General features: G+C 42.5%; 1 protein-coding gene across 4 annotated transcripts in view; it reads right to left on the bottom strand.

Moving 5' to 3' along the window:
* The window catches only part of lrp4 (low density lipoprotein receptor-related protein 4), a 124,273-nt gene that overhangs the window by 34,464 nt on the left and 69,963 nt on the right, over window positions 1-19,846 (bottom strand). For all 4 annotated transcript variants that reach the window (XM_075466705.1, XM_075466714.1, XM_075466722.1 and 1 more), the window contains exons 3-9: window positions 16,513-16,629; window positions 7,048-7,161; window positions 6,836-6,952; window positions 5,590-5,718; window positions 1,208-1,327; window positions 862-987; window positions 89-214 (exon numbers count right to left, since the gene is read on the bottom strand). In XM_075466705.1, the coding sequence (XP_075322820.1) occupies window positions 89-214; window positions 862-987; window positions 1,208-1,327; window positions 5,590-5,718; window positions 6,836-6,952; window positions 7,048-7,161; window positions 16,513-16,629 (849 nt within the window). The remainder of the gene's footprint in view (window positions 1-88; window positions 215-861; window positions 988-1,207; window positions 1,328-5,589; window positions 5,719-6,835; window positions 6,953-7,047; window positions 7,162-16,512; window positions 16,630-19,846) is intronic.

The raw sequence follows: 19,846 nt of genomic DNA, 5'->3' as shown, positions 1-19,846 counted from the left end.
CTCCGACATCCCAAACTCCTGCCCCTTAGCTGGCCTGAAAGCCTGAAAGTTAGTCATCGCACTGCACTTAGAGCATATTTACACGTACGGCAGTCGTGGTGCGGGCGCTCGTCGGTCCCATCACCGCAGTCGTTTAGCTCGTTGCAGACCTTCCTCTGCCCGATGCAACGTCCATTCCCACACTGGAACTGATCGGGAGCGCATGGCGGGTTTTCTGTCAGATGTGATGACAACAAAGCTGATGACGGATCACTCCACACGGAGGTTTTTTTTCCTTTAAAATCTTAGGTTGTGATAGACAAATTGATAGATAAATTAAAAAGGGCGTCTTAGCATGCAGATTTTTTTTCCATGAGTCTGATAAAAAGCGTTCACATTCATTAATTTCTCTGCCATTCTAAAACATTCTGACCTAGTTATTTCATCTACAGAAGTTTCTTAGTTTCCTAAATCTGCAGGAAATCTTAATCACATACCCCCCCAGCCCCCCGACATATACCTCGTGCAAAAATAGTTTCAAATAACCCAAACCATAAGAGCAGGAGTGCTTTCCTTGTTTTCCGTTAACCTTTAATCCAACCACAGCAGACTCCATCATTACAGTAGAAAAAAGAAGTGAAAACAGAACAAAAATGTCCACCTTCTTCTTTGCTTTTTTTCCCATCGCTCATTTCAATCTCAACATGCAGCCAAAACAATCAGTCTGTTCCTAAAAAGCAACCGCGTTCCACACCAAAAAAAAGGAAAACTGCTTCTCGACGAAGAGGGGGTGGGGGGGGCTGCTCTGAGCTGTTGTCATGGCTACGGCTGAAAGCGTGTGATATATTTAGACTTGGAAAACAAGATAACAAGCAGTCTTACCACTTTTCTCACAGCCCTCTTCATCGCTACGATCCGAGCAGTCATCCTCACCATCGCATCGCCATGACAACCGGATACAGCGTCCAGTTCCACAGCGGAACTGGTCAGCTGTGCACATGGATGTGGCTGTGGGGGGGGTTACACACACGCGTTTCTTTTGTCAGTCTGAGAGCAGGTGATTTGAGACATTATGAGTGACTGCTTTGTTCTAGCATGACGTCAGATAAAAGTGACAGAAACAATAGCAAAATGGAGATTAAAAGGGATTAAACTTAAAAAAAAATAAAAACTATCCACCCTCTTTCAGAGCAATGTAACCAGACTGGTCCATCAACCAGATACTCACTGCAGTTTTTCTCGTCCGATTGGTCATCACAGTCGTACTCGCCATCACACCTCCATCCAGCATTGATGCACATCCCACTGCTGCACATGAACTCAACCGACCTGCAGGGCTGATGTGAAGCTGCAAACATGCACAAAGCCTCATCAGTGAGTCAGGACTTTGGTCACACAAGTCCCAGCTTTATGAGGTTGTGATTAAAAAATGTTTTCATTTCTTCCCTCAATGTTCATCATCATGTAAGAATATGAGCCGTGTTAGAAATGTTAGAAACACAAAGTGAATACATAAAAAAAAGGTTGTTCTAAAATAAAAAGGTTTGACAAGCTAAAAATAATGTGTGAATTTAAGATTGATTGGGTTCCTTTGGTCTTCTGAATTAAATCATTAAATTATATATTTTTTTTTTGAGGTCATGTTTATTTCAGCAAAATAACACAAACCACATATAACACAAGCAGAGCTTCATAGTTAAACTCCTGAAGCCTAACTGACCCGCACATCATTCAGACCTGCCATCTGAGGCCCTTTTTGTCTTTCATCAAAAAAAAAAAAAGGCATAAAAACAGCTGAAATCCTGCATCCAGCAAGAATATGAAACTATTCAGCTTTCAAAGAGAAGAGAAACTAGAAGTGATGTAACAGTTTCAGCACTGAGGGTATTTTAAATAATTCAAAAATGAGATTCAGCTTTTTTAATTTTTTTTTTTTTTTTGCATAACTCTTTTTTGAAGCAGGGCTGGATTTCTGCTTGCATAAACTGTGGCTGCTTGTTCACCGGAGCAGCATTGTGCCGCTGCCAATGTTTGTCCCCTCACTCTCTTTGGGTCCGTTAGGGTCAACCACATTTTGATGAGGTCCAATTACCCTTCAGCCCATTCAGTTGAGGTCCGTATCACCACAATCTATTTCTCAGTAATTTATGCACATATAATGTAGGTAGCTCAATATAATATCCCACCCATGAGGCAGCCTGCACAAGGCCTGCTGTGCTCTCTGAACGCAGTCCAGGCGCTTCATAGTTACGAGAGGAAAAATCCAAACACGCAGTGTTTTATACCAGCGATATTACCTTTGTCATAAGCATTAATTAGCTGTTTATTTTGGCTGCTGCCCGCCCTATCATCTGATGAGAGATCATAGCTGTCCCAAACTTTAAATCTTCCACCGTCTCTCTACATGTGTTTAGATCAAAGTGAAGCTCAAACTGGCAGCCAATGAGGACGTAGGTGGACGAAAGGATTAGAGCTGAAGCAAACGTAAGATTCTTACATCCTCAGCATGTGTGAGCTTGTGTGTGTGTGTGTGTGTCTGTCTTCGAACATGTTTCCTCCTGACAGGAGTCAGCTCTCATCAAAGCTACAGTGGGCGTGTGATAAGGGGAGGAACAGAATGACAAGGCAAGGAAATGTAAGGGAAGACGGGCAAAAAAAAAAAAAAAAAAAGAAAAGAAAAGAAAATACAAAGAAGCTGTAGAGCCTGGAGCATTCCCCTTGTGGGCCTATCAGCTGGGCAGGAGAAGAGAGAGATGATCAAAACAGCAGGTGGCTTTCCCGCAGAGCACGAAGCAGACAGAGACGGAGATAGAGCAGTGAGTGAATCAGCGTGGGACGCCGATAAACACACCGACGCCCACACGCACACACCCAGATGATGCATTCACCCTTTATCTCTCAGAGTCTCATACACACAATGCACTTTCATGTGCTCAGCCATGCAGCCGTGAGCAGTATCAGTGTTCCGATGTGGTAACGAGGCATGCGATTTTGAGTGTTTTTGTATGTGTGTGTGTGTGCGCGCGGGCATTCACATGAGTCAAAGAGAAGGGGAGAGAGGCTCCTTTTAAACAAAGCGCCCTTCATGTGTCTGGAGAGTCGATGCCAAGGAATGCTGTCTGAGGATGGGCTGTCTTATGCCTCTGAGGAATGCCTCCTCTACGTGTGTGTGTGTGTGTGTGTGTGTGTGTGTGTGTGTGTGTGTGTGTGTCCACAAACTATAAAAGAGAATTCACAAGATGCTCTCCCTCTGAACGAATGTGGGCCAGATAATAACACGTAACAAAAATAAATGGGCAGTTTCAGAGTGAATGACGGCAACAAATGAATAGTCAGATCGTTCAGCGAGACTGAAAGACCGCTAACAGTTTCATCTGAAAGCCCCAGTGCGTCTTTAGAAAACTTTAAAGACACTGACAGACCCTGGAGAGATCGGTGATGCGGTGGACTTTCACCTGCTATCATCTACCAAGTTCTTTTCTTTTTCCAAAACAGGCATCGATAAGAGCTCACGTTAAAAAAAAAAAAAAGATGTGAAAACACTCCAGAATCAAAGCGGCAATTAAAAAAGCTCTATGTGGGAGGATATCAGATAAAACAAAGAGCCCAGCTCAGTGGAACAGCATGACCTTTAAGAGGATCAAACCATGTTGGAAAACCTTGAGGCTGTGGTTATCGCACTGCAGATAAACACTTCAAAGGCGTGGAAACCCCTGCCTTTGACTTTGTGTACGCGCGTGTTAGAAAAAGCGACGGAGAATCGCAGCGAGCAGCGTAAGACGACGACTGAATCAAACGAGCATAAGATGTCACAGACGAGAGGACGAGCAGGAGAGGCAGAGACGTTTATCAGCAGCAGGCAGCGTCTCTGGAGTGAGGAGAATGAAACATGATAGTCTGTGTCAGGACTGTGGCTTCACTCTGTGTGTGTGTGTGTGTGTGTGTGTGTGTGTGTGTGTGTGAGAGCAAGTGTGACAGAAGAGATCTAACAGACGACTGTTCCCCAGTTATGACAGACGCTGTCGAGCAGCAGCTGTTCCTAAGTTCTACCTGCCAACAATGGAATGTCAAGACATGAAATCAACATTAAAAACTGAGATGAAAGTTTTCTTTGACACGACAGCCCCAGTCACAACTCGTCCCCCTTTGTTGCTTCCACTTTTTCCTTCAGGGATCGATTGCCCTTCACCCGTCCATCTCCAGAAAAGGGGAGGTCCTTCTGTACAGACTGTGCTGAAGATTTATAATCAGCTTTAAAAAAAAAAGTCTGTTTACGCACAGTATTCATGTCTGTTTACGCACTAATTCATGAAAATTAGTTTCAGCAACTATGACAGGTGACAAATTACTTTTATTAAAGCTTTACTTTGGTTAAATCTCATTCGTACGTAATGTTTAGTTGTTCGTGAAAGTGCCCGATTAAATTCAATCATTTTCAGGATAATTAATCAGCGAAATGTTAGAGTGCTAAGTAATAAACCTCCTACACGATATGATTCCAGCCTTTTCTGTCTCCTATCATCAGAAGCTGAGTGTCACTAAGCTTTTGCTCATTTGCTGAGACCAATGGAAATGCTTTATACCGACACTTCCTGTTCGGATGAAACTTTAGTGTCCTTTTAAACTCCGTTTAAACTTGTGCACGAAGCCATAAGACGTGAACATGACTCGCTGCAGGGGGAGGGAGGGAAACAGAAGGAGATAAGAGACATCTGTCAGAAGCGAAAAGAAAAACTACAAACTTAAGTCTCTTCGCCCTCTGATTGAGAGGCTGTTTAGTAAGAGCCATGGATCCTAAAAAGTGTGTGTGTGTGTGTGTGTGTGTGTGTGTGTGTGTGTGCATGTGAGTGTAAGTGATTTTTACCCCGGCAGGATTTTTTTTACTTCTGCCTCTTGTTAGTCTTAAGATGGTCATAACAGAGTTAGTGAAGACAGAACATGCCTTCATGATTGAATGCACCATCCCAAAAAGAAAAAGCGCTTTTGCACAAAACTGCTTCTCATATAAAGCTATAAAAGAATGGAATGAACTCCCCCAACACATAAAGTCCTGCATATACATCAAAGATTTCACCAAACAAATTAAAATGCACCTACTATTAAAACAGACGTGCTCCCACTGATCATATTTTTATTTTATTTTTAAATTAATTTTATTTTAATCAGGCTTCTTAAAGCCTTTTTTTTCTTTTAAAAGAAAATATTAAATAAAATATTAATCAAAATGTATAATTCAGAAATGAACAAATTAAAATGATTAAAATAGACCCACTGGTAATTAGGTTGTTTTTTAAATAAAGAAAGGAAAAAAAATTATAATAATTGTACTCCTTACCCCATCCCCCTTTAAGGACTACGGATGAAAAATAGCATTCCTGCTAAATCCGATGTAACCATCTTGTTGTTGTTGTTGTTCATGAAATGGCAATGATTTATGGTATTGAATGCTGTCCTTTAAATAAACTCATTCATTCATTCATGTTAACAAGGTTGTACAAAATCAGGGGATAATTAGAGCAGTTATTAGAGAAGTTAGTGGTTAAATTAACACACAGGCCAGGCCTGAGGCTTCATACTGTTGTGTGAGGGCCTGAGAGATGGAGAACTTACAGCAGTCCGACTCATCCGACCAGTCTCCGCAGTCGTCATCTCCGTCGCAGTGGTAGATGTCCAGGATGCAGCGGCCATATGCACACTGGAATTCCTCCATGCTGCAGGTGGCTGTCAGCACATCTGAGGCTGAACAGACATGCAGACACGTTAAGCAGACGCAGGAAAAGATAGTGCAGCAGTTGGCCGTCTGCGGCTCTTTGAAGCTTCGACTCCGCTCTGCTGAGAGTATCAAACTATATACGAGATGAAGGAGACGCTCACATCTCTATAAAGACACTGAAGATGTTTATATGCTTTGATTAAAGCTGTTGCTGTGAGATCTTACCTAACATGCCAGCTTCTTGCAGCTATAAATCTGAGTCATGATGCTGCAGACTGGAGAGCTTTTGATATTAAAGTCTGATTGATAGACTCTTTTTATGAGGCAATCCTGTTTGAATTTTATGAGTAACACGCTGTTAAAATATGCATTTAAAGCCATTCCATAAAATTGAGTTCAGACTCTTTATTTCATTCTGATTGTATCTTTAATATCTTTGGGATCCGTATACCGTTGACAGTGTTTGAAGAGTTTACAGAACGATCAAAACAAGTTTCTTTATGAAAATGTATTTCACACAACACCATTCTGCTGGGATCAATCTCTTATGAGGTTAGAAGTCAGAAAAATATGAATTAGTTATTACAGAGCGAGATTTATGGACTAATTATGGAGGGGGTGTTTAAAGACGCTTTAAACTGGATCGGGAGGCAGAGCCTTCAGCTACGTGTAAGAGACAGCAACCCTCTCTAACTTTAAGATCAATCTTAAAACTTTCCTTTGCAGTTAAGGCTGGGTCAGGTGACCCCGATCACCCTTCAGTTTTGCTGCTACAGACCCAGGCTGCTGGCAGACCAACTGGTTGAGGCAGGTGGCCTCCCGGCCCGGCCCTGCCTGTGCCGACTCTGCAGGAAGGAAGAGCCTTTTTCTTCCCACTGCCACCATGTGCTTGCTCAAAAGGAAATCTATTTGCCTCCTCTCTTCGTAAACTGCACTAAGATGACTTTTTGATATAAATTTGAGCCAAATAAACTAAAACTGTGGCGTTTTACCAATTCAACCCTGTGAGTATAACATCATACAAAAAACACTAAGATTTCAGTGCCTCTGCTGCTCGATCAGCTGAGCCAACTTCTAAAAAAAGTTGGATAAATCATCACTGTTGTCTTAGAAGGACAAACACACACATTCTGAGGCACTTACTGCAGTTTTCCTCGTCCGAACCATCCTTACAGTCCGTGTCTCCGTCACAGTACCAGTGCTCAGCAATACAGCTCCCATCTGTGCAACGGAACTCCTTATCTGAACATTTACGCATATCTGGCATAGGAATAAGACACGCGTTAAAATGCAGTGCAGATGAATATGAATACTTGCGTGTTTCTGCTCATGTGAGTCTTCCTGTGACTACCCACCACACTGTTCATCACTGTTGTCCCCACAGTCATTGTCGCCATCACAGTGCCAGAGGCTGCGAATGCAGTAACCATTTTGGCAGTGAAACTCGTCCTCTTCACACTCCCTGGGAGCTGCATGGAGAAAATAACAGAGGTTTTAGAGACAAAAATGTGACAAGAGGCAGCGATTCTTCAGCTCTGCAACATTAAACCTAAAAGTGCTGCCCCGTTTGGTGGGTTTCCTGGCAAAGAGGTGACATAAGGAACTGAATTTCTTCTCCGAAAACACAATGAACTTTACAAAGGCTGCAGGTTGAGACCTCAAAAATTCACGGGCAGAATATCCTGTTGATAAAAACATCCCATAGACTGAAAAGCTTCTGCAAAACTAATATACTTTCATTTAAAAAGAACATTTCCAGGATTAATGACAAGTGCTTTCCAGATAGGTAACAAACAGCTGAGGTGTTCTTCACCAAAGCCTTGAATACACCAACCCTCAGACACTGACTGAACACGAGGCTGTCAGTGGAGGTTTATGGATCAACTAAAAGGTGTCAGAATGCTTCAAACATACTTCAAAGTAAATACTGCGACTGCTCTTAAAATCTAGGACATGGCCGATGGCGCCCTTTAAGAACAAAATGCTAGACTCAAGACAGACCTGACAACTTCAGAAAGAGAAGTTACAATCAGCTCAACCTCTGTATGACTGTGATAAAAAATACCAAGTTGTAAGAGCTGCATTTAGCTCTAACAGATCTAAATATGATGGCATGTATGAAAGATGTATGTGGGCATCAAAACCTATTTACAGAGGATAAACACCGTTCTCCAGGGTAGTTCAGCATGTTTTAACACTATACAGTAAATTCACTTGGGCTGAGCAATTTTATCAATACTGCGATATATTATAATATATAATTCAATCCAAGTCATTGGAACACTCACAAGATGTCAGCAAAATCACACTGTCCCTTTAAAATCTTTCAGAAAATGATGTAAGTGTATCGAATCGTATTGTTGGCTGAATATCGTGTATCGTATCGTTGGCTGAATATCGTGTATCGTATCGAAGGCTGAATATCGTGTATCGTATCGAAGGCTGAATACCGTGTATCGTATCGAAGGCTGAATATTGTGTACCATACCGCAGGCTGAATATAGTGTATCTTATCGAATCGTTTGCTGAATATCGTGTATCGTATCGAATCATTGGCTGAATATCGTGTATCGTATCGAAGGCTGAATACCGTGTATCGTATCGTTGGCTGAATATCGTGTATCGTATCGTTGGCTGAATATCGTGTATCGTATCGAAGGCTGAATATCGTGTATCGTATTGAAGGCTGAATATTGTGTATCGTATCGAATCGTTGGCTGAATATTGTGTATCGTATCGAAGGCTGAATACCGTGTATCGTATCGAATAGTTGGCTGAATATCGTGTATCGTAGGCTGAATATCGTGTATCGTATCGAAGGCTGAATATCGTGTATCGTATTGAAGGCTGAATATTGTGTATCGTATCGAATCGTTGGCTGAATATCGTGTATCGTATCGTTGGCTGAAAATCGTGTATCGTATTGAAGGCTGAATATTGTGTATCGTATCGTTGGCTGAATATAGTGTATCGTATCGAATCGTTGGCTGAATATCGTGTATCGTATCGTTGGCTGAATATCGTGTATCGTATCGTTGGCCTAATATCGTGTATCGTATTGAAGGCTGAATACCGTGTATCGTATCGTTGGCTGAATATCGTGTATCGTATTGAATCGTTGGCTGAATATCGTGTATCGTAGGCTGAATATCGTGTATCGTATCGAAGGCTGAATATTGTGTATCGTATCGTTGGCTGAATATAGTGTATCGTATCGAATCGTTGGCTGAATATCGTGTATCGTATCGTTGGCTGAATATCGTGTATCGTATCGAAGGCTGAATATCGTGTATCGTATCGCTGGCTGAATACCGTGTATCGTATCGAATCGTTGGCTGAATATCGTGTATCGTATCGTTGGCTGAATATCGTGTATCGTAGGCTGAATATCGTGTATCGTATCGAAGGCTGAATATCGTGTATCGTATCGTTGGCTGAATATCGTGTATCGTATCGAATCGTTGGCTGAATATTGTACATCGTAGGCTGAATATCGTGTATCGTATTGAATCGTTGGCTGAATATTGTGTATCGTAGGCTGAATATCATGTATCGTATCATTGGCTGAATATCGTGTATCGTATCGAATCGTTGGCTGAATATTGTACATCATAGGCTGAATATCGTGTATCGTATTGAATCGTTGGCTGAATATTGTGTATCGTAGGCTGAATATCGTGTATCGTAGGCTGAATATCGTGTATCGTATCGAATCTTTGACTGAATATCGTGTACCGAATCATATCGAATCGTTGGCTGAATATCGTGTATCGTATCGTAAGATTAATGTATCGCTACAGCCCTAAAGTTCACGTGTGCTACATTCAACACGTTTGTTTCAGGTTTCAAATACACGTTAGAGACAAATCCCCCTTTTCTTTGGATTTCAAACCAGTTTGAATTTAAGACCAATATATTCTACAAAACACAAGCTCCAACAGCTTTCTCAGTTGGTTAAATACACTGGGAAGTAAGCCTTAATTCAACCTTTGTGATGCCTTTTGAGAGAAGTCCCTCTTACCAGTAAACCTGACTAACTGCATCTTTAATCACACTTCCAAAACAACACTTTCTCCTGTTACCACCGCAATCGATGGCAGAGCCCAGCTGCGGGTACTGCTGCAGCTGAGTTATCGAGTTGGTCAAAGAAAACCAATGATGGATGGATGGCGCCAGGCAGGGGGTAATCTATAATGTATCACCGCTGTGAGTGAGTATGAGTGAGTATGAGACAGCTGAGACGAACGGAGACAGACAAGAAGAGACAGAAACGGAAGGATGCTCAGAGAGCCGATGTACAGTGAAGAAGATGAAGTTTGTCTTCATCGCTGAGATTTTTCATCTTTTCTCTGCTGTGTTGTAGCATCGCACCAAACCACCTACCGAACACAGACACCCTTCCTCTGAGATGCGTGATATGGCTGGCCTACAGCCAGCGTACTGCAAATATGGAAATATTTCATGTGTTTTCCAGGCCCATAAAAAAAGTTTGGTTTTATCCTGTATTATATTTTATGATATTATTCCTTCTCTATACAGGTAGGCAGGAAAATTGAGATGCTTTAATCAATAAGAGCACAGCTTGACATCACACAAACATTTTTTGTGGAGGTTTTGGAGAAAGAGGATTTGCTTCTTCTATGTGTGCATCCCCATTTTAGAAGAGGCCTTTCAATGTAGACAACACAGTAGGGCTGTGGCCATACACTAATCTCACGATACGATACACGATATTCAGCCAACGATACGATTCGATACGATTTGATACACTTACATCATTTTCTGGGGGGAAAAAAGGGACAGTGTTATTTGACATGAATCATTGCTGATTGGACTGGTGATCCAACCTTTGAACCGGAAGGACAATACTTTATCGGGAAACGAAATATCGACATATATATCGCAGTATCGATACAATTGCTCAGCCCTACAAGTCTGCTAAACCTATTCATTTAGTATCAGTGCCACATTTTGTAAATATAAGACTGACGGACAATTAATCCCAGTGTAAAGGCCGACTACACTGACTTATCAGCAAAGGGTTACGTGCTTCAGACCAGGAGCTACGAGCTGAACTTCAGTTTTTAAGAATATAATATAATTACAAGATAACGAAGCTAAAAGAGAAATGAGAAGTAGCAAATAAACATAAGGAATAGCAAAAGGAAAAGCTTTCAAGTAAAGAAATGGCAATCAAGAAGAAACAGCAAAAGCCACGTGGAAATAAAAATATTTGAAGCTAATTCAATCAGAGCAAATGAATAAGACATTTCCACATGTATTCTCTCATTAATTCCTCTTCATACTTCCTCAGCCATTTTTCTTATTCTTTTGGCAGATTTATTATGTTTATGTGCTCACTGGTTTGAGTATTAGAAATGCAAAAAGCAACTCGTTTCACCACACTGGAGCACGCACAGTGTGAAAGAACTATGCAAACCACTGAGTCTTTGAGTCCTCTTGTGAAATCTTGTTGTTCTCTCCTCTGGACCTCAGCTGAACTCTTTCTGATTGCTTTGGGTCATTTGTAGTATCAATGTTAAAGTGTACCTTAAACTCAACAGTTAAAGAACAGCGACTGTAAATGGGTTAGGGTTGGGGTATGATGTGGTACCAACCAAAACTGTTACGGTTCACATGTTCCCTCAAACGGTTTTTAGCTTTTCTGTGTTGCACTTTGTTACAGCATTTAAACTGGAAAAGTACATATTCTTCCGTTTGGGAGGGTTGGATCACTTTGCTGCTAATTGCATCTCAGTGGGGTTGATTTATTTATTGGGCGAGGCTATACATTAAAGACCTCACCAAAAACGATTCCCTCCAGTCAGTAAAAACCTTCCCCTTTAAAATATAAATCAATTTAAAAACCACAGAAGCACTTGGGAGGGTCCTAATGAAAATTTAATTATATCTGCACAATCGACAAATACTCTCATTTAATCTATTATTGAGGTTGCAAGACAATATTTGATTCTCTCCTTTCCTCCGTCTCTTCCATCCTCTGTCCCCTCCGGCGGGGAGGGGGACAGGAGGAGGTCAGAGGTCAACAGGCCCTCAAGACGCTCATCACTCACACAGCGGCCGAACCTCAGAGGGCAAAGGCCACTGCGAGTCATTACCAGAACCCCTACCTGTGTGTATATGTCATGAAATTGTTTTTTTTCCACTCCGTCTGTGAAATATCTTTTTAAACTTCAAGGATTCAGAATATCATGTTGGAACGCACACACACCTCAGCACCTCAACACACCTCGACACACCTCGCGCTCTGTGACGACTGCTTCATCTCCAGCCGAGCGTGGAGGATTGCCTTCCAGCCTCTAGTCTAAATAATGAAACAAAGCTGCTCCGTCACGGGGAGAAAAAAAATAAATACATAGCAAAGTGAAAGATGGACCCGGGGTGAAAAAAAATAAAGAGAAAGAAGAAGCATGAAATAATAATAACTGGTTTGTGAAAAGAGTGGAGAAGAGAAAATTTACTGGGCAGGAGGATGAAAAATTCATGGCCAGCTTGCAGCAGACAGACCCCCCACCCATCACAAAGTGATTCAGTGTCTGGATCCTGATACTGTATGTGGGTCAAGAGAGGAGAAGATATCACTGGATGATGGATAAGGAACGGCATTCAGAAGACAAAGAGCCCGTCTGTACCTGCTGTACACATAAACCACACGAGGTATTACAGGAAACAACCACAGCGGCTGGTGCCATGACAGGCTTTGTTTCTGTTCCGTTAATGCATAAAGCCGCTTCTTTTTCTGCCTTTAACAACAAGAGGTGACCTCTTCCACTTTAACACAGATAAAGTAAACCTGTGACTGGACTGAAGGAGCAACGGCTGCCAACGAAAGTGAAATATGTGGAAAAAATAGTAGATTTGTTTCATTGGTTTGTTCAGAGCGACTAAAGAATGAATCTGAATGACTCTGACGATGTCTGAGTGTTCGCTAAGTGCTGCTTTATCAGGTCAAAATGTCACCCTGTCACTCCTGAGCAAACCAAACACAAAACACTTCATTATTCTGCTTAATGGCTTCTTCCACCCACACCCACCAGCAGGTTCTTGGGTTACAGCCACAGCAGACACCAATGACCTAATGGCTGCAGCCACTTCCACAATAAAGATCTGGCGATCTTCTCAAATTCCATGTCACCAAAAAGTAAGCAAGACAAATTGTTCTGACCTCGACCGAAGCCTCAGGCAAAGCACCAGCTCACTCTCACTGCATATTTGACTTAATCGGGTGTTAGCTCGCAGCAAAATTGGCACGTAAATGTTTGGTCTTTGCAACAGCGAGACAAGGAGCTCCTCTGCTCGCTGTTTACGGAGGAGTAACAAGAACAGACTGTTGAAAAAGAAAACATCTTCTGTGGGAGCCTTCTCCTTTAAAAGATGAATAAGTAAGGTGTTGCTCAGCCTTTCTTAAAACGTTTTCACAAAGCTGAAGCCACAAACAGTAACTACAGTTGATTCATGCACTTCAGGAGCTCCGTGTGTGCTTACGTTGTTGGAACCTGCGATACAGCCATTAGCAAAAGGGCAGGCACTTGAAAAAAATATATACTAATTATCAACCAATCATATGAACAAACAGAACCACACAGAACCAGTCAAGGAGCAGGAGCCACTAAAACCTGCCTGTTGCTACGAGTGCAGGAAGCTGAATAGAAAGAACCTTTGTGTTTCGGCCACAAACAGATAGCTTTGAGCCGGGAGGGTCTGATCCTCTCAGTCCTACAAATCTCTGAAGAATCCGGCTGATTTGCAAGGTAAAAATAGTTCTGGCTGGTATAAAGATGGTTCAGAAGGGGAATAACACAATTTGCTTACCTTGAACCTTTGAGGACACAGAGAGCCGGATTCAGTCTTAAAATTTGTATCTACTTTCTCCTCAAACTGTTAACAAGGACGTGAATTAGCATGGCTTTAACTACCAAATGATTCCTTCCCAAATGTTTCGCTGTATTGCGTTTTATAAAGCAAACAACAAAACAGGCGGTAAAATGTTGTGCAACATGCCAGTGGTTATTGTTGACAGTGGAGCTTTAGAAAGCAGCTCAGAAGGCTGCAGAACACTGGCCCATTCTCTCTGCCGTGTGTCGCCTCAGCCTGGGTCGTGTCACTCCCTATAAATGTTCCAGTGCCCCAACAGAATATTAAGGAGGATTAAACTGAATCACCAAACCGACTCCAGCGCGGTTATGGAATGCGCGGCCTGCAGTGGATCAGAATGGACACATGAAACCATCATTACAGAAAATTACAGACTTACTTTTTTCTTTGCTGTGTGCTCATGTGGATAAAATGATGCATCACCAAGTCTCATATCCCCAATACTTTACTTTAAGTTGGACAAAAACAACCAAACTGGACATGAAAAGTACATAATCAGAGGTTTTCATGTTCTCCTTCCTGACATCTAAACAAAAAATGATGGAATCTCTGTCTATATGTCTGTTTGTTAGTATATTTTGAACTCGTATCTTTTTGAAGAGGACTTCTGTCCTGAGGGTGAGGGCATGGCCCTCATATAGCACTGTCCCCACAGGCAGCAGGTGTCATCTTATCAATAACCGGTGCTGTGGTACCACCTTTGTGTAGGCTGGATATTTTTCTAATTGTCATCGCAAACAACCTCCATCTCCAGCCTTCTGTTGTTGGTGAAAGACATGTCTTTAGAATGATTAAACAGCTGCTGCCTGTTTAAAAAATTGTGCAAATTATTTGGTCCTGGCACATATCTGACCATTCTCTATCCAATCAGCGGTCCACAGCGTCTTTACCCTCATCATTTAGTGTGGGCTCAGCTCACCTGGAACTTAAGTTTAAGGTACAAACAAGTATCAGCATCATGGAGAACTGAAAAAAATGGAGCTCTGCTGTACACCGTGGAAAGGAAAAAGTCACTTTGTTTCTGGGCAGTGTCAGCAAACAGAACTCCCAGCTGAGGCTCTTACGCAGCTCGTCAGAACTTGAAATCAAATAATTCTTTTACTCCACCCGTATGTGGTCTAATGTTTTATTCAACTAACAAAATGAAAAGAGAGATTTGGCATTTAGACTTTCAGCTGCCTTTTTAGGTAATTGCAAAGTGCAGAGGCCGGGGCTGAGCGGCCAAACAGAAACACCACAAACTCCTCTGATTCATCTGTCAGAGCTTTGAAAACCGGAGTTACCGCTCGCCTTGGATGGCGGCATCATCCAACTGGTTACCTCATAGATGAAGCCACTACTTCAGATAACTTTTCCTGTGTCAGTCCTCATGTCCTTAAAGGGATAGTTCGCTTCTTTTGACATGAAGCTGTATGACATCCCATATTAGCAATATCATTTATTAACATTGACTTACCCCCCGCTGCGTCCTGTGAGTTCCAGCTGAGTTTTGGCGTTGATGAAGGTAGAGCGGCTAGTTGGCTGGGGCTTAAAAAAATAAAGCGTCTTGCTTCTCAAAACAATATGCGTTCAAAAGAGTAATACACTTGCATCATTTGCATCGTTCATCCAGAAAAAGTCAGACCTCACAATCGCTTGGCGCTATTTTCTCTCCCTTCATATCAATGCGTTCAGCCACCTGCCGACAGCCGCACCTGTTACGGTGTTTGCTGCTCGGAATCAAATCAAATCAAATTTATTTGTATAGCACATTTCATGTACAAAACAATTCAAAGTGCTTCCCATGAAATAAAAGCATTGCAGCAGGGAGTGGAAGAAGCACTAAAAATACATAAAAGAATTTAAAAAGAAACAAATACAATCATTTAAATGAATTTAAAAACAAGCAACAGTCCAGATAAATTAAAAGATATCGTTTTCATGCATAGACACATGAGAAAAGACATGTTTTTAACCTGGATTTAAAAATGTCTCCATTTGGTTAAAGTTTAATCTCCACTGGCAGTTTGTTCCACTTGTTTGCAGCATAACAGCTAAATGCTGCTTCTCTGTGTTTAGTCTGGACTCTGGACTGGAAGCAGGGGACTGCTCGGTCTGCACTTCGGTCTGCACAGTTTACACAGCACGCAGTGATACGAAGGGAGAGAAAATAGCGCCAAGTGATTGTGAGGTCTGACTTTTTCTGGACGAACTATTTTGTGATGCAAATGTATTACTCTTTAGAACGCATATTGTTTTGAGAAGCAAAACGCTTTATTTTTTAAACCCCAGCCAACTAGCCGGACTACCTTCATCAACGCCAAAACGAGGCTGGAACTCGGCTCACAGCACGCAGCAGGGGGTAAGAAAGTGTTCATAAATAATATTGCTAATATGGGATGTCATACAGCTTCATGTCAAAAGAGGCGAACTATCCCTTTAAACAGCACTTTAAAGAGGTGACGGGCGGAGAAAATAAATGACCTTACTGTGAGACATGATCCTCACAAAAAGACAGAAACACAGCAGCGCACATGCACCAGGCAGCAGGGCACCGATACATAAATATGACAGTAGAAATAGACGTGTTGCTTCGGTCCCCCACGGGGGGCCACATTCTGCCTGGCCAGCAACTGAGGGGTATTTTGGGGTGAACATGCAGAGTCACAAAGTCGAAAAAGGGAGCAGGTAAAGTGAATTCTACTATCTTGTGTGGCGACAGTGGGGGTGCTGACCTCTCACCACAGCGTGTGTGTACCCGTGTGTGTGTGTGTGTGTGTGTCTGGGGCAGACGGGCAACAAAACAAACGTGTCATTGCACATGGCTGCCTCTTCAATATCTCCCCCCTTTGAGTGTGACCGAGCAGGTTGAGTGTGTGTTTATGTGTATGAATGTGGGACGGCGCAGGCTGGATCAATGCCAACGTTTCGTGGGCTCCACTCACGGCAGTCTTGCTCGTCCGAGTCGTCCTCGCAGTCGTTGTCTCCGTCGCAGACCCAGGAGCGGCGGATGCATTTGCCGTTGTCGCAGTGGAAGTCCAGCGGCGAGCAGGTGGGGAGCACTGCAAGCAGAGACAACGAGTCCGTCAGCCACAAACAGACAAACTGCGCCGGTGAGCAGAGCGGAGACCGGTTCCTGTTTCCTGCTCACACATGTCTGCTCAACAGGAAACACATTAAATAACACTGGAGCCTCACTGGAACATTAAACCTGAAATACACAGAATAACAAAGTAATCTTATAAAAGTTTGAGCCTTATTTCAAGTAGCAGAACAAAAACACAAGTTAAAACTTACTTTGCCTTGCCTTGAATTGTGTACAGCACAATTCAACTACAAGGCGATTCAAAGTGCTTTACAGAGACATTAAAACAGTAGAAATAAAAAGCATGATTTCAATTTTAAACAAAAAAGAAAGAAATAAGAACAATAGATAAAATCAGTAGTTAAAATGTAATTAAGTTTTGAAACTCAAGCTTCAGATTTGGAGCTTTATTCCAATGCAGCTGAAAATAGGTGTGTCTCCAACCTGGACTTAAATCCACTGAGTGTTTCAGCTGATCTGAGGCTTTCTGGGAGTTTGTTCCAGACATGTGGAGCATAGAAGCTGAATGCAGCTTCTCCATGTCTGGTTCTGACTCTGGGAACTGATAGAAGACCGGATCCAGATGAGCTGAGGGGTCTGGAAGGTTCATACTGGGTCAGCAGGTCACTGGTGTATTTTAGTCCTAGACCATTCAGAGCTTTATAGACCAGCAACAGAACTTTAAAGTCTATCCTCTGATGGACAGGCAGCCAGTGTAAAGACCTCAGAGCTGGACTGATGTGCTCCACTTTTTTGGTCTTAGTGAGGACTCGAGGACTTAAAACCAAGTCTGAATTTTACTAAAAAATGTTGCCAACATCAAGCTTAAATGTATCTATTACAGACATGATTTGTTCCTTAAAATGCAGTAACGTATACAAGCACCAGTGAAATGGGTCGTTTTTTTGCTTGGTTGAACAAAATTAATTCTTTTAAAGAATAAAAACACAACAAGTTTTTCTAAGAGTGATCGGAAAAGGATGCAGATCTCTTTGAAAAATGAACCCACAAAAAGAAGTTGAACACAACTAAAGAGCACACATCATATTATTGTTCAACTCTTTAAAAGAACAAATGACTCCGGTTCCCAGAGGAGGGAGTGCGGAGGAGAAAGCAAATCTTTCTGATGTCATAGTCATCACTGTCGCACGGCCGCTGGCTCAGCGAAAGGTCAAAGTCTGACAAACAGACTAAAAACAGAGAGGGTTTATTCCGTCCGTCCTCAGCTCATTGGGAGCTGGAGCTTGAACTGGACTCACACATCCTCATTTCTCCGAGCCTCCTGCGCAGCGAGCAGCACTGAGCTCAGCACTGAGCTCAGCACTGCGCATTCCTCCTTAACTTCATATCCGCTCTAAGTGCCACTACTCGCTATCTAAGCAGAGCCCGAATGACTGGCTCTTTGTCATCTGCAGACAGAGCTAATTTAATTACAGGCCACAGAGGGATGGAGGGAGACGAGGCGAAGGGAAAGGAAGGCAGAAGTGGGAGCGGTGGACTCTCGCTCGCCTGTCAATGACAGATATAAAATATTGACCAAGCGGTGCAGACTTTATGAAAAATGTATGACGTCATGCGGAGTTAACCAGCGAGGCAGACAGGCGGGCAAGTAAGGAATTAAGTGTATGTGTGAGAGTGTGTGTCAGGGTGTGGCTGCAGTCTCCAGGGAGAGTAAAGCCCCACTGACCCACATAACCCTGCATGGATATTACATTATGGAGAGAGACGGAGTCAGACATGAGCACGGAGCTCCCGTTTGGTCGCCCTGTTCCCGACGACCCGATGAACCCTTTCAGACTGAATTTCTGCCTAACGACCACACCGGTGGTTCCGTGTGTACGTACAGCACACTGCATCTCTGCTGAGCTTAAGCTTTACATGAAGCTACTTTGTTTGTTTCCTTCAAGGCGGCCTTAAAGGAGGCAGTGGGTTTTTAAGATAACTAACAAAGACGGGCGTTTGAGACTGCGCAGAGAAAAATGAATCTACTGTACAATTCTATCAATTAGTGCCCCATTTTAATGCTAATGTGAGCAGACTCCCTACAAAAAGCTCTGCCTACATAACAAGGCTTGCCATGTATTTATCTCCAGAGAATTTGCTTGTTCTCCACAGGAGGTCAAATCCACACCGATCCAGCATCTACTGCAGGATACCTGCTGACATCCAGAAACATCCAGAAACATCCAGAAACATCTCACTGTCAACTTTCATGAGTTCTGGATGCGCCTCCCTGAAATCAGCCCCAACTGTAAGCACTTTTAAATCCAGGTTAAAAACATTTCTCTTTCAGTGTGCTTACGGTTGAGTTCCTTTAAATAATTTTAAAGTATAATGCTAGAAATCCTCTTAATTGATTTAGATTTTTCTTTTTTTCCCCCTCTTCTTTGATTGCTTTTAACTGTTCGTTTTAATTTTTATTCTATTTTTTTATTCTCTTTAAATTGCTTGATTTTATGCTGCTTTATGCTGTTCTTTTAAATGTCTTGTCTTTATGTAAAGCACATTGAGTTGCCTGTGCTATGAAATGTGCTATATAAATAAAGATGCCTTGCCACACACAACAACATACATTAGCAAACTGTTGGTGAACAGGCTAAACAAACTAAGAATCATCCAGAGTGCAGAACTGTTTAAGCACACGTATACATGTCTAATGGGAAACACACACACACACACACACAGTGGGCGTGGCCTGTTCCTGGTATAGGAGGGTTGGTGAGGTCTCAAAGTGCTTTGATCTTGCTTATCGCACAGGTTCTGCTCAGCTCAGCGCCGCTCTTCTCACCCGCCTCATTCCTGCATCCACCTGAACTGAGCTCGTATTTAGCAAACAGCTTATTGTCAACAGTGTTGATGAGACGGAGACTTTTCTGGAATAAAGCGAGAGCGTTCAGAGAGTGACGCCGCAGCCTCAGCTAACCTGCACAACACAAACAAAACGCATCCAGCTTCCTGCTCCTGGTTCTTCATTAATCAGACGACTAAGAATACTGGTTTTTAAAGCTACTTTTCAGTTTAGTCCATTCACCGCTCAGGCTGACACTCTGAAGTGATGCAGTAACACAAACACACAAAATGTTTGTCTGAGTCACACTCCGAGACCTTTCCAAAGCGCTTCCTCTGAGCCTCCGTCCTCCTGAGAGCTGTTGGGTTCACACGTGTCAGAGCACACACACACACACACACACACA

This window comes from Odontesthes bonariensis, chromosome 1, assembly GCF_027942865.1.
Source record: "Odontesthes bonariensis isolate fOdoBon6 chromosome 1, fOdoBon6.hap1, whole genome shotgun sequence".
Classification (NCBI taxonomy): Eukaryota; Metazoa; Chordata; class Actinopteri; order Atheriniformes; family Atherinopsidae; genus Odontesthes; species Odontesthes bonariensis.
The sequence above is the reverse complement of the archived record's forward strand: the minus strand, read 5'-3'. Positions and strand labels throughout refer to the sequence as shown.